Source organism: Paroedura picta, chromosome 3 (assembly GCF_049243985.1).
Source record: "Paroedura picta isolate Pp20150507F chromosome 3, Ppicta_v3.0, whole genome shotgun sequence".
Lineage (NCBI taxonomy): Eukaryota > Metazoa > Chordata > Lepidosauria > Squamata > Gekkonidae > Paroedura > Paroedura picta.
The window spans coordinates 146,894,485-146,921,136 of NC_135371.1; the positions used below are offsets into that span (position 1 = coordinate 146,894,485).

The 26,652-nt window shown below is 45.9% G+C and overlaps 2 protein-coding genes across 7 annotated transcripts in view; both read left to right on the forward strand.

The window, feature by feature from the left end:
• The first annotated feature begins 1,069 nt into the window (after positions 1 to 1,069).
• On the forward strand, positions 1,070 to 13,786 carry INPP1 (inositol polyphosphate-1-phosphatase). 6 transcript variants are annotated; one of them, XM_077328514.1, is made up of 6 exons: positions 1,070 to 1,749; positions 3,566 to 3,784; positions 8,308 to 8,368; positions 9,466 to 9,666; positions 10,946 to 11,120; positions 11,761 to 13,786. In XM_077328514.1, the coding sequence occupies exons 2-6, from the start codon at positions 3,581 to 3,583 to the stop codon at positions 12,254 to 12,256; spliced, it is 1,137 nt and encodes a 378-aa protein (XP_077184629.1). In that variant the 5' UTR covers positions 1,070 to 1,749; positions 3,566 to 3,580; the 3' UTR covers positions 12,257 to 13,786. The 6 variants fall into 6 exon arrangements, with proteins under 6 accessions (XP_077184629.1, XP_077184626.1, XP_077184625.1 ...); XM_077328511.1 differs by having other exon boundaries at positions 1,071 to 1,825; positions 3,555 to 3,784; XM_077328510.1 differs by having other exon boundaries at positions 1,071 to 1,749; positions 3,555 to 3,784.
• Positions 13,787 to 21,002: 7,216 nt separating this feature from the next.
• ESYT1 (extended synaptotagmin 1) overlaps positions 21,003 to 26,652 on the forward strand; it is a 55,555-nt gene continuing 49,905 nt past the window's right edge. Inside the window, exon 1 of the mRNA XM_077328517.1 lies at positions 21,003 to 21,594. Coding sequence (XP_077184632.1) covers positions 21,235 to 21,594 — 360 coding nt within the window. The 5' untranslated portion in view covers positions 21,003 to 21,234. The remainder of the gene's footprint in view (positions 21,595 to 26,652) is intronic.

The window sequence follows — 26,652 nt, forward strand, 5'->3', positions numbered from 1 at the left end:
TTAAACTTGTTTTTTCTTCCTCTAAGTAGACCTCTATATTAAGGTGACCAGATTTTAACATTGGTAAAGCGGGACAACATTGACCGGGGTGGTGGGGGTTTCTTGATTAAAAATCTGGTCTATATGGAGCAACAAAAATTTTCATAGAACGCAAAAATAGTATTGTAATATATATATATTTTTAATTTCAACATAAGTACAATTTGCCAGGTGCCCCCAGATGTCCCTCCAAAAGTGGGACAATCTGATCACCTTACTCTATACAAAACTACACCAATGTAACATTATTGTACTGTATATCAGTGGTCTCCAACCCCCAGTCCAGGACCAGCCCCGATCCGTAGATCAGTTGGTACCGGGCCGCGGCTCCTCCTCGTCCTCCTCCCTGACTGCTGCCTCGGGGGCTGCCCTGCCACTCTGCCGCCGGCTCACCTTTGGTGCGCTCCGGCGGCTGCCATGGCTGGGGCTCCCCCTCAGTGTGGCACTGTGCAGCTGCTGCTGGCAGCGCCCTCCAGCGGGTGGTGGGAAGTCAGGGGCGCCAGCGGGAAAGCAAGTGGAGCAGGGGCTTAGGCGGCGGTGACGATTCCTCGGTAAAAGACTACCCCCTCCCCCGGGCCTCAGCAAAATTGTCAAGCATTGACCGGTCCCTGGTGATAAAAAGGTTGGGGACCACTGCTGTATATCAGTGGTCCCCAACCTTTTTTCGGCTGGGGACCAGCAGGGCAACTGCCCCGCCCACGCAGCGCGCATGTGCGGCACCGCCCTGATTCCCTCCCCCCCCCCCCCCCGCAGTAAGAAGCTTCCCGGTCCGCAAGCTTGCGGCCTGGGAAGTTTTTTACTGCGGGGGGGGGGGGGCGGGGAGAGGGAACCGCGGCCCGGCGCCCTGGTCTTAGCGGCCTGGCACCGGGCCGCAGACCGCAGGTTGGGGACCACTGCTGTATATCACAGCACAAAAGTCCTTCCTCATTTATCCCCTGAGTTTAATCACAGTCTTTTCCCCACCCACTCAACAGATCAAGCCAATCAGAGCTGTTCCTGGAGATTCTTCCTGGAGTTCCTTCCTGAAGTCCCTCTAATACTTAATCCCTCCAAATCTCTATTCTGTGGTGCCGGGATCTGGAAATTAATGCAAGCAGAAAAACCGAAGAAAAACCTCAGAGGGCGGAAAACCGTGTGTGACTGGGTCATCAGTCACCCCTAATGCTCAAATGCTGTAGAAGGACGAGTCCTGGCAGGATGCGGCCTGCCTGTCGAAATCTCGATATTATGACACAGTTTATCCATGTGCTACTAATTGGCTTTCCCCTTATATCTACACGCCTTGTTCCATTGTCTGAGGAAGAGGGCATGCGCCGGAAAGCTCACGCCTCGAATAAATCTTGGTTGGTCTTAAAGGTGCCACTGGACTCGGGTTTTGCCGGTCCAAATGTCGGGGTCTGACTGCGCCTCCCTCCTCTCGGCAGGCCGCTGAAAAAGCCGTGCGTTCGGCGGAAACGGAGGAGGGAGGCTGAGCTCCTCTGCGGGAGGACTGGGCTCCCTCGAGCAGACCCTTGTGGTGGCGTTGCCCGAGTCAGGCCGCTGGAAACGCCGACCTCCGGCTGGCGAGCCCGAGATGTTCCCGCCCAAGGAAGGAGGCCCACAGCGGCATCACATGCTGCAGGTTGGAAACCCGCCTCCTCGCCGGGCAGGATGTAAGGACGGCGCGCTCAAGCCACCACCGGCGAGCTGGGAGCCAGAAAGCTGCGGCCGGTGAGGCGGGGCCCTTGCTGGGCGGCCGGCGGGCGGAAATCAAAGCGGGCTGCATTGGCGCTTGGCCGGCTTGCAGGTGGGCCCGCCCAGTCCAAGGACCGCTGCGGTCCTCACGGGCTTCTCCGCAGGGAGGCGGGGCGGAAGGCGCCGCCGCCGGAGTCAGGAGCGGCAGGCCAGCTTGGGAGAGCGCGGAGAGGGGCTGTCGTGTGACGTGGCGCTTGCTCGCCTTGGCCGGGCGAGGTGATTCGGGGCGCGGCGGTGGCTGTAGGGCGCTTTCGGTAGCTGTCCCGCTCTCCAGGTATCTCCGCCGGTGCTTAGGGAAGGCAGACGCCGACAAGCCGTCTTGGACCGTGCAGTGCTGCGGCCACTTCTCCGGGCGTAAGTCTCGCACGAAGTGCCAACTGTTCAAGGGAGCAACTCCTGAGAACGGCCTCCCGGGTCATTGTAACCCGGCTCGGGCGCCCTCTCTAAAATAGGCTCGAGGGGGCTTAAAGGCTTGGTCCCCCTTGATTAATATCTGTGGAGGAAGAGTTCTGGGCATTGATTTGAAAAGTGGTCCCTCCCCTGAACCTGGAATCTCGACGAGCAGGCTTGCCCTGTCCTGACTCTCCTCCTGAGTAGGGGTTTGGTTCTGGAATGTTACTCTGAGCTTCAGCCTAATATTTTAGCCTTTTATAATGAGAATTGCAATGACTGACGGTCTTTCTTTATTAAGACACAAAGTCTCTTAAAGCCACAAAATATGATTTCTACACCTTCAGTTGGAAGCTATCCTACGGTGCAGAACACCGTACCCTGGCTTATGGTTGCATGATGGAAGTCCTAGTTGCGGGGAAACAGATGGGAAGGTTTTTAATAGAACTCACAAAATGTGGCTTCCAGTATACTGATCTAGTACTGATATATTCTGATGTCCAAGATTACAGACGCCCTTCAAATGCATTCTTCCAGGCTTGCCCTTTAATGGGGGGGGGGGCTTGTATGGATGTAAACTTCCCCCCCACACCACCACTATCACCACCAACATGTTAGACATGATATGCTCCGTATTTTCTTCTTCAGGCTGTTTTGTAGTCCTCAAAATTAAGTAGAATTGTATCCTTCTGGTTCTTTTTAAAACTGGATTACACAGCAATTAAACAATACCATGGGGGAGCTAATAGGCTTTTTTCAAGTAAGGAGCTAATTTTGTGGTCTTAAGTGAGAAGATGAACTACTAATATTTAAGATAGGCCAGAATAATGATGATGATTGGGCCTGGCAAATTTGGGGGGTTTTTTTACCTGGGAAGTAGCCTTGTGCTGAATCAACCCACTGTCCGGTAAGCTTTAGATTGGATTTTCATTGAGCAGGGAGTTGGACTAGGTTGGTCTGTAGGGCCCCTTCCAACTACCCAATACTCTGAAATTGTTGGTCTGTCAAGGTCAGCATTGCCTATTCTGACAGGGACTGAACCTGGGACCTTCTGCATGCAAAGCAAATTCTCCACCACCAAGCCAGAAGCCTACACCATTGTTATTTGGTTGCAAGTTTTAATGTGAACATACTTAATTGATGCTTTGATGCTCTTTCATCTTTTTCTGGACTGCCTTGGGGCCACCTTTGGGGGAAACATGGGATTCAGATGTTTTAAGGACATAGGCTGTGAGAGATGGCAAAGCCTCCTGACTCTGTTTCTCCACCTACATCATTTCTTGGTTCCAGTTTCTCTCACCAACAGGCTGAAATGAGGATTGGCATGAGAGGGTGGGAAGATAATTGGACTTTTCACAGTTTGTTTTCCTGTCTTTCAACCCCACCCACAGCCTTCCTCCAGGTTCTGCTTCACACCATGGCAGCTCTTCTGAAGAGCCTGCTGGCTGCCTCCGAGAAAGCTGCCAACATTGCCCAGCTGTGTCGTCAGGAGGAGGCCCTCTTCAGCTTGCTTATTGAGGAGAAGAGGGGTGCAGACAAGAACAAAAAGTTCCTACAGGATTTCAAGACCTTGGCAGATGTGCTGATCCAAGAAGTTATCAAGCATGATGTGGGGAAGGAGGTAATCTGCTAGGGAAAGGGACCCTAGAGGGGAAGAATAAGGCATTATTTGGCTAAATTCTAGGACAGGAAAGGGACTAGGACTAGACATGATGGCACCAAGACCCTTTTTGAACACTTAAGCCAGAGTGGTCATTCCCTACAATTTCACTAACCCTCACCGGCACTAACATATAAATTGAGGTTACTCCATGGGAAGAAGCAGTCGGAGACAAAACCTTTTTGCTGCTAGAAGGTAGATAAAACTAAGTGGATCCATAGCAGCTACTTCACATGCAGAGGGTCCCAGGTTCAATCTCCAAAGGTCTGATTATGTGTAAGGCAGCTTCCTGTACCCATGATCCCTTGGGGCTAAGAGTACTAATAATACCTGCTGTTCCTCTATGTTATTCACTTCTCATTTATATAGTACATTAAAGGTTTTTAACATACATTATTTCAGTAATCCTTGCAACAACCGTGTAGGGAAGGCCTCTGGGATTGCCATATTTCAAATGAGGCCATTGGTTGTTGTGTGAGGGTTGGCTAACATGAGATCAGATGTTCGTGGGAGAAGTGAGATTTGACTTGAGGATATTGGCTCACCCCTCAGCCTCTTAACTACTGTATTGCATGATTTTACACATAATTGCTCCCTGAGCTTGTGGAGTAGGGAACTGGATCTAGTCACAAGCACGGGAGGGCAAACTGGCCTAAATTCTGGAGAGGAGTAAAGACAGATTTGTGTTGTATAGCAATTAAACTATGCAAATGTATTAAAGAGGAAAATATTGTTTATCAAAAAAGTAAACAAAAGTATAGATAAGCAGCTGGCAACCTCTGATCTCAACCTGTTGAATTACCTGTTTCAGGCTTGATTTCATGATGATGCTGGCTGAGGCAAAATGCTCCTCCAGGGGACTTGCTTGCCTTCTTTAAGCCAGGCTGCTACCTGTGCTGATGTGTTAAATGAGTTCTGCTTTGCACAGATAGCATATGCTCATGTGAAGTGCCATCAAGTCACTTCTGACCTATGGCAATACTATGAATAAATTACCTCCAAAATGTCCTATCATTAACAGCCTTTATTAGGTCTTGCAAACTGAGGTCCATGGCTTCTTTGATTGAGTCAATCCATCTCACGTTAGGTTGTCATCTTTTTTTGCTGCTTTCAACTTGTCGTAGTCTTACTGTCTTTTCTAGTGAGTCTTGTTTCTTCATTACAAGACTAAGGTGCAATAGCTTCAGTTTTGTCATTTTCACTTCTAGGGTCAGGAATTATTTGATCTAGAACTCACATCTTTTTGACAGTCCACTGTGTCTGTAAAACTGCCTTTCAGCATCTACTTTCTTCCTGTCACCTTCCTGGTCCAGTTTTCACACCCATGCATAGTAATGAGGAGTACTATGGCATGAATTAACTTGATCTTGCTCACCAGCAACACATGCTTATGCTTAAGGATCTTTCTGACTTCTTCATGGCTGCCCTTCCCAGTGTCAGTCTCCTCCTGATTTCTTGATTCAGTTGTTTGATTCAATGGTTTTGCAACGTTCTTTGTAGTAGATGATGAAATCTTGAACGATTTCAGTTTGTTCCTCCTCAACATTAAAATTGTGTAATTCCCCAATTGTCATTACTTTGTTTTTTATGTTCAGCTGTAATCTGCTTTGGCACTTTCTGATTTAATCTTTATCGTCTACTTTAACCTTCATTATCTGTTTTGTTCCCTACTTTTGTGTTCCAGTCACCAAGGATTACAAATGCATCTTGTTTAGATGTGTAACTAATTTCTTCCTGGACACTTGCATAAAAGCTTTCAATTTCTTCTTCATCAGCATCTGTAGCTGAGGTGTAAACTTCAGAGATGGTCATGTTGATAAGGCTCTCGATTAAGATTTTATTTGAGAAGACCTTGCATTATACCCTGGACTACTTGTGCCTACTTCTTGCTCCTCTATTGGAACAACTTCTGCATTTGTCATTTCCAGAATACAACACTTTATATTTTCTGTCTGAAAATGTTCTAGTCCAGTTCACTTTAGTTCACTCACTCCCAGGGTTGCAGTATTTAAACATTCTGTTCCTCGTTTTATCTTCTCAAAGTTTACCTTGATTCATATTTCTCACATTTCATGTTCTTGCTATGTGTGTCAAAAAGCTTTGGACTCTTCTTATGCATCTATTCACATCAGCAACTGACAGTAGCCCAGTTTAACTCTGCATATGGCCCATGGATGAGTGACTGGCCTTGCCTCAACCAGGTATTTAAAACAAGCCTTCCCTTCCACCCCTCACAGATAGCAGCAGAAGCTCTGGAAAAGTTCTCCTTTTCCACACATTGGCTGCTCTGGTTTATTTACTAATTTAGGATATTTGTATTGTACTTTTCTCCCCAGTGGCTGTCCACTGTGGCTAACCAGAGAGAGGCTTCCAGTTCCTAAGTGAGTTATCTCTCTAGGACTGTTTATGCACTGGAAGTTTCATGCCAGGCTGCCGGCTGGAGTTTTAGTTGTGGCAGGTTGCCCCACCTCTTCCTGCACCCACACGGGGGAACATTTGGCCTGGTGTGCTTCATCCGCCCCAGATTTTTGCTCCTGTATGGGAGCTGGGGCACTGAAGTTCCCAGTGCATAAACGGTCTAGGAGATGATCTCCTTTCCAGATGTAGTCTCCAGCCCAAGGGCTTATGAATCTGAGTACACCCAGGCCTCAAACACCTGCATGCTGAGAGGGGGGAAGTCAGTGAGGTGTTAAACAGGGACAAACTAGATGTGATGGCCTCAAGGAAGTCACTACCATTTGTTTGTTCAGTATTGATTGTATGGCTAAAGGCCATTGCAGTTAGGAAACACAAAGTGGAAATAAACAACCACCAAAAAAGAACAGAATTATCTTTAAAACAGATTAAAAAGGCATAAATACCTTCACTCGATTTGATGAAAATAGGTCAGCTTTTAGACACAGCTCCAGCCCATATTTTCAGGGTTGCCAAGGTGAATTCTGCGACTCTAAGAAATTTACTGATTCAAAACCAAGGGAAGGAAAACTAGTTTCTCCACTACAGAGTTTATATCCTTTAAAATATCAGCAAGAAATTTATTTCTGGGCTCTGTGTACAAAGGGCAAGATGAAACAAAAATGCTTAGAGTCACTGAAAAAGGCTTTGAGGGCCCTACCCCTAGCAGGCCTGCAGCATGGTGGGTGAGGTGCTCTTGTCCCTCCCAGGGCCTTTCCAAGTGGCAAAATGTCCTGCCCCCTCCGTGGCTGTTTCAATCCTAGAAAAAGCTTAGGGTGCCATGCTGCAGGATTAGGCCCTTGGGATTTTTAAATGGCAAGAGCATCCTTGTGTTGGCCATCATGTCTTGTTTGGCTATTAGCTGCTCCTAGCTAGCAGGATCTTCCCAGTCTCCTCCCCAGTTGGTTTGTTTCTCACTCACAACTGCCTGTCCCCTTAATAGGTGCTGAGTGGGATGTTGTTTAACTCTGTGAGATGACAAGCTTTTGCTATCCATTTTTAGGCATTAAGCAGGGGCAGGACATTTTTGAGCACTCTTAAGCCAGAGTGGTTGTTCCCTACAATATCACTTACGCTCACCTGAACTAACATATAAATTGAGGTTGCTCCATAGGAAGAAGCAGTCAGGAACAACCTTTTGCTGCTAGAAGGTAGATAAAATCAAGTGGAGCCATAGCAACTACTTTGCATGCAGAAGATCCCAGGTTCAATCACCAGTTAAAAGGGTCTGGGAGGAGGTGATGGGAATGGCCTCTGCCTGGACCACTGGAGAATGGGTGCCATCAAAGTAGACAATAATGGGGCAGGACATTTTTCCCCAGGCCTATTTGCAGCCTTACTCATAGGGCTGAGCATCTGAGGAGCAAAAAGGGACAGGTGTTAAAAGGGAATAAAGTCTTAATTCAAGAATAAGTGCATCTATTGGCCCTCCCCTACTGTAAGTCGCTCCCAAACCATGGTCTGCTGCAGGAAGATTGAACACCATTTAAACTGGGTCTGCTGATGCTGATCTTTAATTTAGGTTACTATTTAATTTGTTTTAACAGAATTTTAAAAAATTTAATTCTTAATTACTGTGAATAAATTGCATGTATTGACTATAATGTACATTGACTTGAGCTGGCTTTCTGGGAGGGTGGTATAAAAATCAAATAAATAAATAATGAGCTCTGACAAATTTTGTTGCTATTCACACATGGTGGGAGAATTAGTCCTCTTGAGTAGCCTGAATATGCAACAAAGGCAGGCTGAAGTCTTTTTTCCTCTTCTCCCCAGTGAAACCAAAAGAACCATTTGCCTTGTATGGGATTGAGTCATTAAACTGCGAAAATGCTGCTGGCTCTTCAGCCCTTGGCTAATTCCAAATTAACTGCTAGTCAGGTGCCTAGATCTTAAGGCTGGGATTTATTTGATCCATTGATGGGATGGGGCAGTTGAGAATTCTGAGCTCAGAATGGTCAAATGAATCAGCATGACTGTTTTCTTTACTCCTGTTCCACTCTTCCATCTTCCGTTGATGCGACCACCAGTTTCCTGAGTTACAAGGTTATATTCGTGGTGAAGAGTCCAACAAGTTTGAAAATGGCCTTGGTGAGTGACATGAGCCCTGAAGTGTTGGTGGGGAGGGGAGAGAAGCATCAGAGGGGCCTCCACTAAATTCTTGACCATCTTTCTCAAATAAAGCTGATTTTATTAGTTCAGCTATTGGCTTATGTTTCTTCTGTTGTATACTCTGGTGTACCCCGTGTTTGAAATCTTCCTTTTCCATTTCATAGCTCACTTCCTTCTCCTCCAAACCCCATTTCTTCCATAGAACTGTTCCTAAACTGCACTATGTTTTTATTCTGTCTAATACTTCTTTACTCCACTGTTGCTGTTTTTCCAAAACTTCTACCTTAACTGACCATTTCCCTGCCAGGGAACTCCTGCTCCTTCCAAGGTATTCTAGGTGAGGGTTTTAGAGAGGATGGTTTCTTCTGACAGGAGGAAAGCTTTGCAGCTTTCCCATGTGAGTTGAGTGTGTGCCATAAAACATACCCCAATGAGTTTTTGCATTTCAAGGGGAGATTGGTAGAGGTGGGGAACATGGTCTTAGATAATTTGGCGAACAATTATATTAAAATGGTTGAAGGAAGTGCACATTTAAGTGTATAATAAGTCTTTAGAATGTAACATAGGTGTTATACACATGGGTTAGATGTGTTGCGTACAAAATAACTTGATTGTGTTAGTTGCTGCTGGGATAGAGACATGGTAGCAGCTCTTCTCTGAAAATATAAGAACCAACCGTAGTCTAAATTTGAACTTCGACGAATACTAGTTCCTTATAAGGCAAAGGAAAGAAAGGTTTTTGTTTTTTTTTAAATGGCAGTTCTTATATTAGGTAAGATGGGAAATGGTGGTATACTAGCTGCAGAGTCAAAAAGGCCAAATTTGGTTGGATTTATGGAAGAGCTCTTAAGCACAGATACCATGAGAGAATTCACTCACTCGTACTCAGGAGGGAGGCAAGGGAAGTGACCAGTTCCCTAGCTTATGGATGAGTCCAATAAGGCAGTACAGGGAAACCACAGGCCCCCTTTGGAGTTCCCGCAAACTCCTAGGGATCCATGGACCCCTGGTTGGGAATCTCTGACCTAGAGTATAAGAGGGGTTTACCAGAGTATTAAAATGCGCTTGCTTTTCAGGAGAGACTGTGGTGGTACAGGTATGTCCCACCCAATCAGAAACAGCTGCACTGCTGCAGAGAGTCCTGGACCGGAACCAGATGGCTGCAGAACTGCTGGCAGCTGCTATTCACCAGGAGATGGTGCTTTCTGACCCAGCTTTGGATAACGTGACTGTGACAATCTCCACCGAGAACATGGCTGTGTGGATTGACCCCATAGGTAAGGTAATGAAATGAGACAGAAGGAATTGCTTTATAACCGGATGGGCTTCGGGATTGCCTCTATGCATGGACAATTCTCTGGTGTTTTTTCATTGCTATGAAATCTTCAGGTTAATAACACAGGCAACAGAACTTCCACACACTGGGGCTTTTAATTTCCTCCTTGATATAGCAGGAGTGCCACCCAACCCACCTTTGTATGACCACGAATGCTCAGTTAGCAGTGATTTGCTTCCAAAAGCTGGTAACCTAATCTGATTGATGAGGTATTCCACCTTCCTCTTAGGTTCCTGATTCTGTTGTGACTACTTCTGGTCTGTCATGTCTCGTATTACATTCTTGGACTTGCAGTGGTGCTTCTGTCTCTCTCGGGGAAGTCTTCACTTAACGTCCTGCCATCAAAGTGCCTCTTCCCACATTCTTCTTTTTCTTTTTGGTGGGGGTGGGTTTAGGTCTGTATCTATATAATTAGTTTTTAGGTGTACTCATGTCAATGTATGAATGCAAGAAAATAATGTTTGAAAACATGAGTAAACTAGGAGCAAAGCCCATTTTAAAAAGAAGAGCAGGGAAGGCCTACTAGCAACACGGGCTGCCTGGGCTGGGGTGGCGGAGTACACCCAGCTGGCCTCTGTTGGGCAGCCAGGGGGGTGGGAAGCGATGCGCACCAGGCCAAGAAGAGCTATGTGCCCAACCTGCCTTTCTCACCTTCCGGGCAGCCAGGTATGCTGGGAGTGGAGCACACCCATCCAGCCTCCTTCATCTTCCCATCTGCCAAGATGGAAAAGTCACAGCAGAACGCAGTCAACTGGCCTCCCTTGCCTTCTAGGCAGCTAGGAAGGCAGGGAGCATAGTTGGGCCCGCAGGAGAGTGCACCCAGCCCCCTTCCTCATTCTCCCTGCATTCTCCTCCCTAGCCCGGTGTCTCACCTCCTGCCAGCTCTTCCATAAAGCTGCACAGAGGAGGAAGAGAGAGGCAGGGAAAAGTTTTTGATTGACCCTCAGTAGGGGAGAGCACTCCCATTGAGAAGCCAATCAGAGGACTGGCACGTTGTCAGAAGGACTGTCAGAAGCTTGAATTTTAGATTTTCTTCATGAAAACCATGTGCTTTTACCATCATGGGTCTGGGAGCCTTGAAGACCAGTTCTTGTAGTCCTTCCTCTTTAGAACTGATATAGTTTCCAGTGTGAAAAACTGCATCTCAGCCAGTACTAATAACTACTGTTAGTAACCCTGGATGAAAGATATCCAGTTTCACAAGGGCTTTCTTTTCTTAGATTCCACAAATCAGTACATCCGTGGCCGTGGAGATGTGGTTCCAGTGGACGGCATCTACCCATCAGGACTACGCTCAGCGTTGGTGCTAATTGGGGTATACAACCGGCACTCGGGTGAACCTGTTCTAGGCATCATCAATGAGCCCTTTTTCCAGGAACAGCTGTCAGAACATAGGTAACCACACTCTGTTGTGTATCAGCCAGATTGACTAGTGCCCCCTCCCCCCAGTGCCCACTGTGTGGCCTCTAATCCTCGTATTACAGAGTGTCAAGGACACAATAACCACAGAAGGCAGAAACTCAGTAGTAGTTCCTCCCTTTTAATTGCTGGATCTACTTCTAAGAGACCAGTGAGTTGCTTGGCTCTTCCTATGAGGAATCCAAAGATCCTTTGAAAAATGAGAACCCTCTAAGCCAGGGGTAGTCAAACTGCGGCCCTCCAGATATCCATGGACTACAATTCCCATGAGCCCCTGCCAGCGAATGCTGGGAATTGTAGTCCATGGACATCTGGAGGGCCGCAGTTTGACTACCCCTGCTCTAAGCACTCAGACGTGCTTGATTTGTTAAGTATTATTTCAGGAACGGTTGGAACAGTTCTGTCATAACAATAAGATTCCATTTAGCTTTCACTGTATTATATTAACACAGTGCATTGCTGTCCTGGTTTTCTGCTTTCCACCCCTGCAGCTCTGATCACCACTAGAGTACCCCTTCTTTGTGTCTGTATCAAGACCTTGCTGGGGAAGAGGGGCAAGCACAATCACTCTAGCCCGGTCCCAGCCTTTCCTCTCAGTCTTTCTTTTTTCCTGCAGGTGGCAGAGCAGATATCACTGGGGCATCTCCTATGGAGACACCAACTTGAGCTCGCTAAGCCGGCCCATACCTCAGGCTCCCCCTCGCGTGGTGCTGAGCAGCAGTGAGAAAGTGGCCCTGCAGAAGGCCCTGGTGCCCCTGTATGGCGAGCAGCTCTGCTTTGCCTCAGGGGCCGGGTACAAGATGCTGTGTGTGGCCCTGGGCTTTGCAGATGCCTATGTGCTTTCGGAGGGCAGCACCTTCAAGTGGGATACATGCGGTCCCCACGCTATCCTTCGAGCCCTCGGTGGGGGCATTGCTGATTTTGCAGGGGCAGTGAATGCTTGGCGTGCTGGCCAACACGACCACTTGCCTGAACTGACCTACAACAAGCCAGAAGAGGGTGCCGTGGGTGCTGATCGCTGGGCCAATCATGGTGGGGTCATAGCCTATATGTACCAGGAGCATCTTGAGACTGTCGTGAAAACCCTGGCGGCTGCAAGTGATGTCGTTTAAGTTTCTCCTCCATATGGGTGTGGCTTGGCTGGGACATCCATATCTGCATGAGGGAAGGGACCCAGACTGCTGGTCAGGGACAGTAGGACTTGGACATACCACGAAACTGTGGGACCAATCAGTTATAGGTAGATTGAACCTGCCAGCACGGTGCTCGGTTGGAACATTAGGCAACCCAGTGGCTTTTCGATGAAGAGTCAGCAAAGGTTTGACTTCCAGCACAGTGCAAATGGGAGAAGGTTAAATTGTATTTTGCCCTCCTACATGAGTAATACCTGTTATGAGTATTGCAGAAAATATGCCTTGAGATGGGGTTGCCAACTGCCTGGATAAAAATTGCCCTGTTGCTTTAAGAGTTTAATGGTATGTTACTTACCATATGATGTTGTTTACCTCTACGCCTTGAAAAGGTTATGGTGCCAATTTCTACAGCCTCTAGTAAACATTTTTTCTCCAGGCTTGCTGCTGACCCAGCCTTGGACCCTTCAGTTACTTCCACTACATTTCTTGACTCTAACATCATATATGCAGGGCTCCGGCTATCACTTCGGTTTGCTGCATTGGCACTTTTTCTGTTGTGCATCTGCTTACTCCAGACATTGGGTCTGAATTTTGTAGCTAGAACTTTGAGGGATTAAGATGGAAGACTCCCTTAATTGGGTTTGGATCCAACACTGAATTCTCACAGTTGGAACAGTTTCTGCATATGCAGAATGATGTTCTTCTGCCCTCCTCTCACTATGGATTAAAACTTCCTTCTGTAATGCCACTTCTTGGGACACCCCTCAGAAAGAGAATGTGGGGCTGCAATGGAAATCAAGATAGGTTTTCCACAGGAAGAAATTGCTCCATCAATTGAAATGTCCCATTGGATCCAAAGCCTAGGGTTGTAATTAGAGTAGCTGGCTGACAACTGGCGGATTGGGGAAACCCTCCACTATAGTCAGTGATGAAGTGGCATCATCAAGGACACAAGTCAGCTCCCATCCTTTCTACCCTCCCTTTTCTCCAGCTGCCCAGTTGAATGGCACAGGAAGGACTGGTGGGGAGGGAAGCTGGACTCCCATAGGAGGGACTAGTTGGGGGAGGAGATATATATTTAAAAACTTTCTAGCCCTCATGTGGATACCTTTGAAAATATGAAGGGGACAGCAACATAATCCAGAGAGGGAGAGAAGGGAATATGGCCATAATCTTTCCTTTACTGCCTAAGTGCTATTTATATCTGATATATTTTAATCAAAATTTACCAAAAACACACAAATACTTGTGATGAGAAAATTTTAGGTCTATTTTATTCTAACATACCTACAATCTACATAATATATTCCAAGTGTAAAATGTAATTTTTTGGCACAGAATGTGCATTTTTTATTTTATATGGTTATTATGGTTGTCATAATCAGTATTTTAACAGAAAAAGCTGTGTGTGATGAAATTGGATAGAATATTCTTTTTTTTAAGTCTGTATATCTGGACTTTTAAGTACAGCATAATGTCCCAGTAATCAATAAACGTCTCTATGTTTTATGTGTGTGTTGTCATTGGGGAAAGATCCTACTAAGCTGACGAGAAGGCAGCTCATCTTTTGGTAAACAACATCTTTTACAGCAAAACAGGAAGAAGAGGCAGGACTTAGAAACCACAATCTGACAAACTGAACATAATCATCAGGAACAAGGTATCATATAGGGTATTAGGATCCTGGCTGTCCCTGGAATCAACGCCAGCTGGGGGTACAGTAGATAAAGGAATAGCATTGTAGACAGGCATAAGCATGACATTTTTGCTTACCACATCATTTTATCCTCCCAACAACAACCTTATGAGGTAGGTAAGGCTGATTGTGATTGTGATAGGATTCAAACAAAACAGGTAGAGCTGCCCCTACCATAACATGCCCGTGATGGGGAGAGCTGGGCTAGACAGTTTACAATGGTGCAGGAGCTAGGCTGAATCAAGAGGGCTGAGAAACTAGTGTAGTGCCTGTGGAGGCCATTGGGCATATTGCAGGTTTAGTAGATGGGTGGCACTGTACTGTGAATTAATCCATTATGATCTTTCTTATTGGGTGTAGTATGCAGAGAGTATAAAGGCACAAGACCAGGGAGCATTAGCAGCAACGAACATATGGGTTCCAGAGGTTTGCATGTGAACACATGTGAAGTTGCCTTTTTAGTCCATCCAGTTCAGTCCTGCCTATTCAGACTGGCAGCAGTTCTGCAGGTTCTTAGGCAGAGGTCTTTAACAGGGCCTGTTTCCAGGTCCTCCCATGGTGCTCAGGCATGGTCAGCAGCTCCTCTCTCTACCTTCGGGAGTTCTTACATGGCAGGCTACCAATCAGCCTGGAGAAAAGTGTTCAATCCCTTTAATAGATGCTTACAAGGTGATATTTTTAACCTCCATTTCCAGACCGGCTTTAGCTGACCATTCTTCCTAATCCATACTGGTTCCAATGTGCACAATGAATCTGCACTCTGCAGCTTTGGAATCAGTTATAAAATTAGTTATAAAAGAACGTAGAAGATAATACATGATTACACTTATTGAGTCCCAACCATAGAATGTTTTATGAATCCAAAAATAATTAGTCTTGCAAATGACTCGTTCCCTTTAGAATTAGCCAGAGGGAGTGAAATAGTCTTGTGCCAGTAGATGGCACCCTTATATTTGTGACAGAAACCAATGTACTAGCGGTTGCCTTGAAACATGCATTTTTTTTTACATCAAGTCACTGCTGACTTATGGCAACCCATAGACAAGAGATATTCCAAGATGGTTTGCCTGACTCTGTGTCACAACTCTGGCATCCCTTGGAGGTCTCTTATCCAAATACTAGCTAGGGCTGACCCTGATTTGCTTTTAAGATCTAGCCTGGCTATCCTGGTCACCCCCCTCCCCTAAAAAACTAGCAGAATCAAACATGGTAAAATATTTAAATCTGTTTAACTAGCACATAATTCAGTTTTCTTGCCACAGATATATCTTGTAAGAGAAACATGCCTTAGCTGCTCAATAACTCAATGTTCCAATCTTTCAATTTTTTTGCAAAATTGGAGGAAAATCATCTCCCTATATTTTAAAGTAGTTTAGTATGTGGAAATGGGTAACTGATGTGTATCATTAAATAGAGGTACATAACATTGTTTAATGAATTAAGCCTGTGTTAAAGGAACAGAATATTTTTCTCCAGGTAGCTGCCAACCCAAGGCATTCCTGTGCCATGTTCTTTGGCTGATCCCAATAATTACTTGTGCTTTTAGACTGGAACAGCACAACATATATTCAGACTCTCAGCTAATTCAGATTAGGTGCCTCAGTTGGTCAAATTATATAGATTGTATGTAACCTTCACACATTTTAATAAAGGCAGAAAAGGTTTGTAAATAAAGAATCCTATCAGGTTTATTTGTGAATTTGGTAGGTGCCAGTTTTAAGGGAGGGCTTTTCCCTAATGCTGAAAAAAATGTTTTCTATAAACAAGAGTACTTCAAAAACTGATTGCAGAATGTATTCTTCTTTCTTTTAATTGTCATCCTGATGATGATGTTAGCTATTCAGTCATGTCTGACTCTTGGTGATCCTTTGGCTTAGCTGTCTCTGCGTCTTCTGATCTTGTACCACTTCTTTTAGTTGTATAATGCCCTGGCCAGTGTCCATTTTGATTGTATCTAATGTTGGCCTGGTTTCCTTTGACTACTGACCAATCCTGGCATAATTACTCTCTCCACTGAGTTGCATTGCATGATATGGCCAAAGAAAGTGTGCCAGATTTTTGTGATTTTGCCTTCCAGTGATATATCAGGCTGTATGTGATCTAATATTTCCTTGTTTGTTACTTTTGTGGTCCATGGAATTCACATAAACCTTCTCCAGCACCAGAGTTCAAACAAATAAACTCTCCTCTTGTCCCAGTTGTCATCCTAAGTAGGTCTATTCAGACTCTGACTCATGTCTATTCAATGGTGCTTACTCTCAAGGAAAAATAATGTTATTAGGATTGTACTTTCATTCCATTATCATGTCTGCACTAGCAAGGCTTGCAACATAAAGCTCTGGTATTAGTAATCAAGAGATATCTAAAATAGCTGCTCCTTAGCAACCAACGGTGCTCAATAGAGGTGTAAGTCAAAGCCTCAGGCCCTGCAACAAATCCAGATGTCAATTCTGTCCCCAGATCTGCTCAAGCAACCTTCTGATGCGAGCTGTCTCAGTCATCTACTTGATCATTTTCCAACACAATACAACAGCATGCGACAACATTACGCTCAGCTCTGACAGTGTTTTCAGCAGCAGAATCATTAGTGAGGGTCTCAGTAATACTAATATCCTTTCCATCTCTCTCTACAATCACATGCTAGAGCCAAAATCTCTGCTGTTTTTGCTCATCATGTGGTATTTCTTTAGCAAAAGAAGGGCGGGATGCATGAGCCAGAAATGATTCTAGCGAGATAAGCTTATGAAAAATGCAAGTCATTGCAGTAATAGGGGGAAATGTTATCTCCAAGATCAAGAGCTTCATAAAAATAGTCTGTGTGTGTCATGAGGAGAAAAATGAAACGATCGGGTTCAATTCAAAACTGGATCCTATGCAGAGTGAGTCATACCTTCATTCACTTGTTTCAGTGGACCTGACTCTTAATGCTGGACTCTGCAAAAGAGTGGGGTGAATTCCTGATTGAGATAATTGCGATATCATATGATTTCACTTCCCTTTAAATAGCAGCGACAATGCATAGCTTTGATGGCTAAGCAAGCCACAGTCCTGCCTGCAACTGGATACCTTCTGTCTGCAGTGCAGTTCTCCTCTGGTTGCAAAGAGGTAGCCTTATTAGTTTGTCATAGCAAAATGAAACAAAAATCCAGTGACCCCTCAAACTAACAGCATTTATTTCAATATATGAGTCTTTAAGGTGGCACTGGATTTTTGTTTTATTGCCTGGCCCCACAAAAATTTTGGCTTCCCTATGATCGGCACTGATTTCATTAATAAGCACAACAAGGGTCCTTGCAGCATTTATATTGTTTGCACAGAAAAGGCAGTGATACTTTCCTAGAATCAAGATAGCACGACAAACCACCAAGAACTGCCAAGGCCCAGGTTTGAGCCAGGAATTTCTGCATCTTCAGCCTAACGCTTTCACATCTGAGCTGCTTTGTCCATAGTATCTGAATGTGCACAGGGACAGATTCTGACAAAAAGATTTCAAACCAAGGATATTTTGTATGTGAGGCAAACATGATACCCTTTAGCACAGAAGCTTTCCTCGCTTGAGTGGCACTGTTCCTACCTTGTGGCCTAAAGTGCTCCTTATTGTACACGGCCATGGTTTGCAGATTGTGGATGCCACAGCCTGCAGAAGCTGAAGCAATGTCTGCCAAGCCTGGACCTTGAGAGTCACTCAAAGGGGAAAAACTCTTACTCAACAGCTGCTTTTTTCCTCTCTGACCACAAGTGCCCTAACTTTAGGCAGCCACACTTTCCCACACGATGGACAAAGGATAAGTATCTATCCTGGTTTTGAGCTGGGAAGTATTTGGAGGCCAGACTATGATGATAGTACAAAGAATCCAGCCACATAGCAACTATGATAACTCAGCCAGTAAAGTGCAGGATTACCTGAGGGAGCCCTGAGGCTGCTGGTTCAATTGTGGCTGAAGGGACTGGCCCTTTTTACTAGAAATTCCTGCCACAAATGGGTCAGATTTCACAGGTATAGAAGGGATCTGCAAAGGCAAACACATAGGTAACCACCAAGTCCTGCCAAAGCTGAAGACTGAACCCTGGCCCTCTAGAATGTCAGCATAATGCTTTCTCAACTAAGCTATTTTGGCTGGCTGTTTATCTTCCTCAGCCCAAACTACTTAAGACATACATAATATATCTTTGTGTTTATTGATTTAAATATTCATTTCTGTCTTTGCAAGTGGCTTGCAAATCCCAATTTAAAACAAAGTACAAAGACCCCTCCAAATAAACCCTTCAGCTTAAGCTCATTAAAAACCCTCACAAATAAAATGGCCAAGCAGCACCTCCTAAGAACTTCTAGAAACAGCATCCTCCTCTTCCTTAGGGAGCCTGTTCCATAGTGTTGGGAGCAACTAGAGAAAAAACATAGGCTCTGGTCAATGCCAGGAGGGCTGCCGTAACTGGGAGAACAGGCAATATGTGGCAACCAGGGGAATGTATGTGAGGAAAATATAACCCCCTCCCTATGAACTGATCCTGACCAGATCAACCTATGGGACCATAGTTGACAACGTTTTCAGCTTCGGTGTTGGAATTGTTGTAAGGAAGTGTTGTTGGAACTGTTGTTGCTGGTTGCTGAGACTACTGTTACTACCATGTTGTTTCAAGTTGTTGAACTATGCTTATCCCTATGTTCTACCCTGAGCTGCAAGGGCCCATAAATACAATAAATAAATAAATTTGGCATAAAGGACCATATGGGAAGAGGCAGTTATTCAGATATAGTCCAGCTCAGAGGCTAAACGGAGCATGCAGTGACATCTGACAAAAAGGAATGTTCCTACCTGGTTTCAAACCAGAAACTTTTACATTAAATGTGATAACTGCTTCAGTACAAAATCCTCCTTTGTCTGACCTCCTCTGTTCATACTTCAAGAGTCAAACTTATGTTTTCAGCACTCAGCTACAGTTGTAGAGTTGAAGTCAAAGTCAGGGCCTCTGAGCCTGGATTTCAAGAATTCTCTGAAGGAAAAATATACCTGCTCTACAACCCAAGAGAAGTTCATATACATGTGCATGACCAACGTGACTATTGCCAGAGAGGCAACAGTTTTGCATGCAACCTCTCTCTTCTGCTCAACAGCCCCTGTTGGGGCAGCCGTCTCGTTCAGGGAAGCAAAATGTGAGTTTCTGCTTGATTCAAACCAGGGACTTTGATATTTTAAACAAACATGATAGGCCGTTGTACAACAGAGCCAGAAGCAAGTGTTCTAATGGTTTGGTTGCAACAAGACAGTCATCAAAACAACATGTAGGTAAGCCCCTAGGCAAATGATGTAGCACTGACAATGTAGCCATACAGCAGATGTGCCAGGCAATAACTCAGCCAGCCTAGTGGAGGGACTGTATTGGTGCAGGCAAGTATTTCAAGCGGAGCTTTCAGATCCAGCTCATAAGAGTTGCCCTTTTGATGCTGTCTCTGCAACAAGTAGGCAGAGCTGCACAGGTGGTAAAGGCCAAGGGCCAAAAGAGGGGTCTGAATTTTAAAAAAGGAATAGAAGAGTAACAGTTGTTCAGCAGTCCCTGTTGGGTAGCTTACCTGTAAATTAAATGCACTGCAGTTTTCACAAGTACAATACACACACTGTAGTAACAGAGCCAGCCCAGAGATTTTGTTAGCTCAAGTAGACAGTCCAGCGACTACATATCCTCTCTTGTTCATTTCAATAAGGTTTGCTCAAGAGACGGCTTGTTGGCCAAATTCCTATTTCTCCTAGTCTGCCACCCCTGATAGCACCAAAATCTGCTGTCTTGCATTATCTCAGGATATAACTGCCTCTGCTTACTGTATTTGTTCCTGAATATATTGGCAAGGAATAGTGTTCTCCCGGCAGACCTATATTCAAATACTTGCCTTGGGAGGAGAGGTTGTTGGTATAGACTAGTGAGACAATGAAGGGCATGGGGTGAATGAACAGGAATGCAGTCTGACAGGATTACAATATTGTTTAACAAGGACGGTTGTGGAGGATTTAAAATGTTTACTCATGGAACTACACTTAAATCAAACCATTAAGTTTCAGGGAATCGAGTTCCCATCAAAATGTTGACACCAGTCAGACCCTAGCAACCGTAGCCAGTTGTGCATAGAAAGAAAGGCTCACTGATTTGACTAATTTAGGGAGTGATGTAAAGGTTCATTACAAGGAACAGTCTGTTTTTAGTCAAATCTTCCTGAGAATTGTTAAATAAACGAAGGAATAAGTCAAGGGCTCTGATATAGTGGACTATCTGTAGAATATTTCATGTCTAAATAAAAATATGTGGGAGTGCATGATTAAGAAATGGGTGACTGACCATTGCTTAAAATTAAGCTAAAGGGACAAGGGTTGCAAGTTTAGTGCACCCCACCTCACCCCAAATGATCAAGTACAAGTAAGGAAGTGAGCTGTAGTTCACAAAAGCTTACTCTGGAATAATTTTGCCACAGGGCTTCTGCTTTATCAGCAGGATTTATATTTAGCTTTTTAAAATTGATAAAATAAGAAGCTTTAAACAAAGTAATTTTGTGTAAATTGACGTTCAGAACCGAGGAAAACTCAGCGACCTGTTGGACCGTTGCTCCTCCTAATCTAGCACAAAATCCCAGCCTTTCCCTCTCTCTCTTTCTCTCTCGCGAAGCATCGCTAGCAAGAGGCCGCGGTGGTTCATCCCTGCTCCCCTACTAAAGCAGCAGAAAGCGGACGGCTGGGGTCACCCGCCTGGGGAATGCACTCTTCACATGGCCAGAGGCATTTCCCACTTAGTTCTGACGTCACGCGCGGCAGGGAACCCCAGACCAACCGTCACTAGTAGCTCAACGCACCCACAAGGATAACGTCCCGCCGGCCCAGCCCCGCCCCGCCCCCCCCGAGTATCCAGTTGGCCAGTCAAGGACGAGGAGGGGCGTCGCGCTTCTCCGTGGCCCCGCCCATCCGCACGGCCTCCAAGCGAGACCCTTCAAACGCCAGAGAGCGGGCCGGAGGCTCCTATCGCTCCTTCCTCGGCACTCCAACGGCCCAATCAGAAAGGGCGGGGCCAGGCTGCCAGGGGCGTCCCGCTGACTCCGCCCCCTCCTCGGACCTCCGCTCAATCCCGCGCCGGGGAGGCGGGTTCCTCGCGCCGCGGCCCAATCAGGCGGCGCCTGAGACGTCGCTGTGGCCGCGCCTCGCCTCGCCCCCCGGCTCCAGGGCTGCAAGAGCCGCGTTCGCCGCAGTGAGCCTCCTGGCGGCGGTCGGTCGGGCGCGCCATGAAGCCAGGCTCGGGGCAGGGCGCTGCGGCGGCGCCTGGGGCGGCGGGCGCGGGGGTGGCGCCGTCGGGCTCCGGGTCGGGGTCGCGGGGGCTGGGGGGCCTGGGCTCGGCGGAGGCGCTGGCGGCGCTGGGCGCGGTGGGGCGGCGGCTGCTGTGGCTGCTGCCCGTGTACCTGGCGGGCCGGGCGGGGCTGAGCCTGGGCTTCGTGGTGGCCGGCGTGGCCCTCTACATGGGCTGGAAGGGCCGCCGGCTCGGCAAGGAGCGCTCGCTGCGGATGGCCGGGCTGCTGCTGAGCGACGAAGAAGGGGCCGTGAGCGCCGCCACCGCCGCCGCGGGGAAGAACGATCTGCCCGCGTGGGTAAGAAAGAGCCTCGCCCGACGCCCGTCCCGTCCCCGAGCGGCCGCCCCCGCTGACTAAGGCGAGGGAAGGGGATGGATGCGCTCCGCCCCCCCCCCCCCAATCGCTCTAGCCGAGTCCAATAAGTGCTCTCCAAAGAGACAGACCCCTGTCGTGGTCAAGACCAGCCCGGAGGACCTAAGGTAGTGAAGCAAGGTTCTGGATGCTCCCGAGGGCTTCCAGAAGCTGCAGATCCAAAGGGAGAGCGAGGGATCTTTGCATAAATGTGGCTACTTAGATGGATTTCTTTTTCCTCTCCTCCAAACTCAGAAAGCTGAGGGTGGGAGAAAGGAAACCCTCCTACCGCGGCTGAGTTCATAAGGATAGTCTGATTTGTGTTTTGATGCTGCCCTGCAGAGAAGCCCTCAAAGGGTTCTTGCCCACAAAAAATGCCTGTGATACTGGCTGCCTAGATACGAGTTTTAAGGGCTTGTGCCCGTTATTAAAAGAGCTGACTGAAGCTCTAACAATTTGTGATCTTCAGTTTACACCATGCTATTCCGGTCCTTGTAGATTTCCATTCTGACCGGGAAAACTATGCCAAAATTTGGCCCAGGAGCCATGAACCCTTTCCTTTTGTTCATAATGTTACATTGTGCTTCCGTGTTCTGCTTTGCAGAATTCCGTTTTATTTATTTAAAACATTTAGTAATTGCCTTTCTTCCTTATATGGTCTGCTTACAGCATAGATCAGGGATCCCCCAAGGAACCAGGGTGCCTGCAGACATCACTTCTGGTGCCCATGAGGTGTTATTAGAAAGTGGTGAAACCAAGCCTTGTTCCCGAGGCTTCTGATTGGCCCTTATTAATTTGATTGGCTGTGTAGATTCTGTTTAAAATGTTGCTTTGGTAGCCATAGCCTCCCTAATACGAGATCCTTCACTATGGTAAGCTGCAGTTTTGCAGCTCACTTCACCACCTGTGGTAGCCATTATGTGGTTGTGCCCACTATGCTGTGTCAGAATTCCAGCAGTGTTGACATAAAAATGTCAGGCACCCCTGAAAATATATAAATAAAATACATTTAAAATAACCATTTAAAATAACATTTAAAATAACCATGTTTTATCTCCCCGCCATGACTCTTTGCAGTGACTTCCCCGCATGTGTGGAATTCTTTCCTGGAGATGTACTTTCTGCCTCTCCCCCACCAATTCTCTAGATCAGGGGTAGTCAACCTGTGGTCTTCCAGATGTCCATGGACTACAATTCTCACGAGCCCCTACCAGCGGTTGCTTGTGGGAATTGTAGTCCATGGACATTTGGAGGACCGCAGGTTGACTACCCCTGCTCTAGATCTTGGAGTCGTCCTCTGCAACTCTTACCCTGTATCTTACTTGGCTTCTCTCTGCCCTTTCTGGGATGTGTTCCCTTTATTCTAGGGAAGTGTTCAGCCAAGCTGTGTGGAAAGGAATTCTGATATTTGGGGACAGGAAACATGCAACGCAACAAGCATGTCACTGCCATGGGTGAAACGCAGTGTTCTTTGCATTCCATCCTTTGGGCAGCCTAGTTAGTGCTGGTTTGGTTGTGGCAGTATGGAAGTCAACCATTCCTACTATTCAGGCTTTACATGCCCCAGGGAAACAAAAGATGGCCTGATTACTAAAAGCAGATTAATAATTTGTTTATTTAAAGACTTGGCATGTGCAAAAAACCCTTGGGGGGTTTTTTATCCAGCTCCTAGTGCCTGAATGGTAGCAGATCGGTGATTTGCCATGCTGCAGCAGATATGGAAAGATCCTGAGTTTCCAGTTAGACTCTTGATGCTTCAGTTCAAGCAGAATTTGACACTTATAATTCTCCACACAATCACTGCTCCTCTCCCTTGATCACTTTGATATGCTGAGGCGGCTGCTGTTGCAAGTCAGTTATCAGGACACTTGCCTGGAGGAATGTGATAGCCTATTTCTGGGCCTGCTCTCAAGCAGAATATGTGAACTTGGCCCCCCACCGTTTAAAGAGGGACACAGGTCCCTGCAAGGTCTTAATTACTTAAGTAGGTAAGTCACCCCAAGGCTGACTCTGCTTGTCTAGCTGTCCAAAGACTATTGGATACTTGCTAGATGACATGCACAGTGGCTTTGTGGAACTGAAATATTAGCAAAACTTTTACTGTATATAATAATAAATTTTGTAGCCTGCCCTTCCCATAAGGCTCAGGGTGGGTAACATCAACATCAAACAAGTAGCCATGTTGTTCTGAAGCAGGAGAACAAAATTTAGAGTCCAGTGGCACCTTTAAGACCAAAGTTTTATTCAAGGTAGTAGGGGCCAAGCCAGTTGCATTCAGGAATACAATAGGTGCCAGGACCTGGAAAGGCTGGAACTCACCAGCGGAGGCATCTCTCATACAGCAGGGAACTGCAGCCTCCAAGCTTCAGAGGGAAGTGGAAGGAGAAGGGGGTGGTCAGGGATGGGGGACAGAAGGCGATTGGCTGGCCACTGTACAGACAGGCAAGCCGGTTGGAGGAGGAAGCACTCAGGGGCAGGACAACCACCCTGAGTGGGTGTTAAGAACTGAGTGGTACTTAAACCATGAGATACGTTCTTTCTCCAAGCCCTTACCAGAAATATATTATGTGGAACAGATGTGCTTTCATGTGCATGCCACTTCCTCAGATACAATATTTGTTGGTATTAAAGGTGCTACTGGATTAAAATACAATTATTAATAACATTAAAACATATTTTACATTAAGTCTGAAACAATTATGCAGGTACCAAAATCAGCCACCATTTGGTTTAATTTTTGCCTCTTCCTCCATACATCCCATCTAACCTGGCTTTCATGGCGGTGTAGGTTTCCCACCCTGCTATCAACTACCATTAATATGGGGCAGGGAATGCAGAAAGCTGGGGTCAGGACTTGGTAAGTTGCACACGTGGATACAGAAGGTGGTGGACTGAAAGTGATTTTGTGGGAGTTGCACATTAATATGTAGTTCAGACCTTGAAACACCACAAACAGTCAGAAATTTCTTTCCTCAGGCTGTTAGTGTAACTAGCTTGTTTTTTGCCTTATCTGGATTTTTACAAAGTAGCTTTTTCAGGGGTAGCATTCACTTTTGACCAGTATTCTTTGGGGATTAACTTGCCATATTCCGGTCTTTTGGTATGTAGTAGTAATAACCATTTGAAGTTCATGCTCAATGGCCTCCCTTCCATAGGAATGCAGAATAGGATACAGAAGTCATAGTGGGTAGAGGTTTTTATACGTTTTCATCTGTTGGGGCCAGGGATTGCTCTTTTTTGCTTTAGGGCCTTGGGTGGTTACTAGTTACTGATAGGGCTGATATTTAGTACAATGGAGGAGAGTACACAGAGAACTCCCTTTTTGTAGAAATCTTTAGTCTGTCCTTGGGAGAACATTGGATGGAAAAAGAAAATTTTACGGGATCTGTTGCTTCTGCTGCAGCTGGAAATGGATGGGGAAGATTCCTTTTTATGATAGCAGTGTATTAAAACTGCCTCTGTTGCTCAATAGCAGAGAGGTCAGATGCTGCAAAATATTTTATTTTCATTTCTTGATGTGTGAGAGCTTATCATTCACCTTTCAGCATTTCATTGGTGAATACCGCATTTTTAAAAGGAACCATTACATGTATCTGAAGAACAGTTGAAACAGAATTGCTAGTAGGTAGTCATGCAGCCTTGAATGCAGCTTTGTTTCAAATTTTGTCTTCTGGATGTTAGTGGGAGGGATAGATGTGGCTCTTGGCAGGAAGACCATGTTCCATGCATGCGTGAAAAAGGTGTTTGTTTTTTGCTACCCCTTTGAAATTAGTTCTGTGACTTAAGTGCCATCCTCCAGGTGAGGCCTGGAGACCTCCTGGCATTGCAAATGATCTCCAGATGACAGAGCAATTCAGTTCCCCTGGAGAAAATGTTCTGTCATTCTCCAGGTTCCATTCCCAGAATCTCCAAGAATTTCCCAAATTGGACTGGGTGTTAATGTTCCAGGAAGCCATCTGTTTTACACCCCCTCCCCCAACAGTGGGAAAGACCAGATAACTTTCAGACAGGCTCATTAAAAAGATAATTTAAGTTCTCTTCTCTCCCTGTTTTAGTTACCAACCCTGAAGGCACAGAAACATCCCTATGGCATCTTGCCAGTCAAAACTAAGCTGGTGCTGTGTGATAAGATAATCAAGCCTTTAATATAACCACAGTTTTTTTAAATTAAAAAAAAAGTTTTTTCAGTGTCTAGGATTACTTGACTCGCATCAGGTTAAGAGCCTTAAAATGTCTCCCTAAAAATAGTGTATACAATGGCTGCAAAGGAGAATAGACAGTTTATAATCTGCAGGTTTAAAAGACAGTAAGTTTAGGAGTGGTTTACCCATCATCCTTCTGAAGTGTGGCTATTTTGTGTAGTAATTTCTGCAACTGGACAGCTGTTAGGATTAAGCGATTCGCTGCAAGCCATACATGGACAGTTTTTGCATTTGCTCGTCGCAGCACTGATGACCTCAGTATCCTAGACTTGTGCTGGGATTCCTAAAATTCAAACAGCTGCACGTGGCCAGTTCGCTTTGTATTTCAGGCTGCAGTTCTAACATCTGGAATCCACAGATTTCTTAGGCTATAAATAAGTGGTTTCCTTCCTGACTTTAGGACTAGGGTGGTGTGCAGTCCAATTCTGTCCATGTTTGAGAACCAATCTCACTCCCCCTCATGGCTTGCTTCCAGCTAAGTGTGCTTAGAGTTGGAAACAGCATTTTTTAAACTAGTGATGTCTGACGCCAAATGTTGACAGTCTGTTAGATGCTGCTAGACTCGTTTTATTTAGATAGAAATGTTTTTTTTTTCCTTTGAAGTTGCCTGTAATTTCCTTCTGCAGTTTTTTTTCAAACAACTGTTAAATGCTCTCAGCCACTCCTGCTCCTTCAGTGTTTCTCAGCTCAGGATTCTCCTCTAGTTTAGCAAAAAGCATACCCAGGAGCAGCTGTTCACAGTCTGGGCAGCAAGCCTCTCTGCAGAGATGACGGCATCTTTTTGCTGATGTGTCTTTCCTCT

Excerpts from the sequence above, each read along its gene's own strand:
- INPP1 (XM_077328514.1), top strand. The coding sequence starts at position 3,581 with ATGGCAGCTCTTCTGAAGAGCCTGCTGGCTGCCTCCGAGAAAGCTGCC. Across the intron at positions 8,369-9,465 it reads CAAGTTTGAAAATGGCCTTG|GAGAGACTGTGGTGGTACAG; the intron begins GTGAGTGACATG and ends CTTGCTTTTCAG. Across the intron at positions 9,667-10,945 it reads TGTGTGGATTGACCCCATAG|ATTCCACAAATCAGTACATC; the intron begins GTAAGGTAATGA and ends TTCTTTTCTTAG.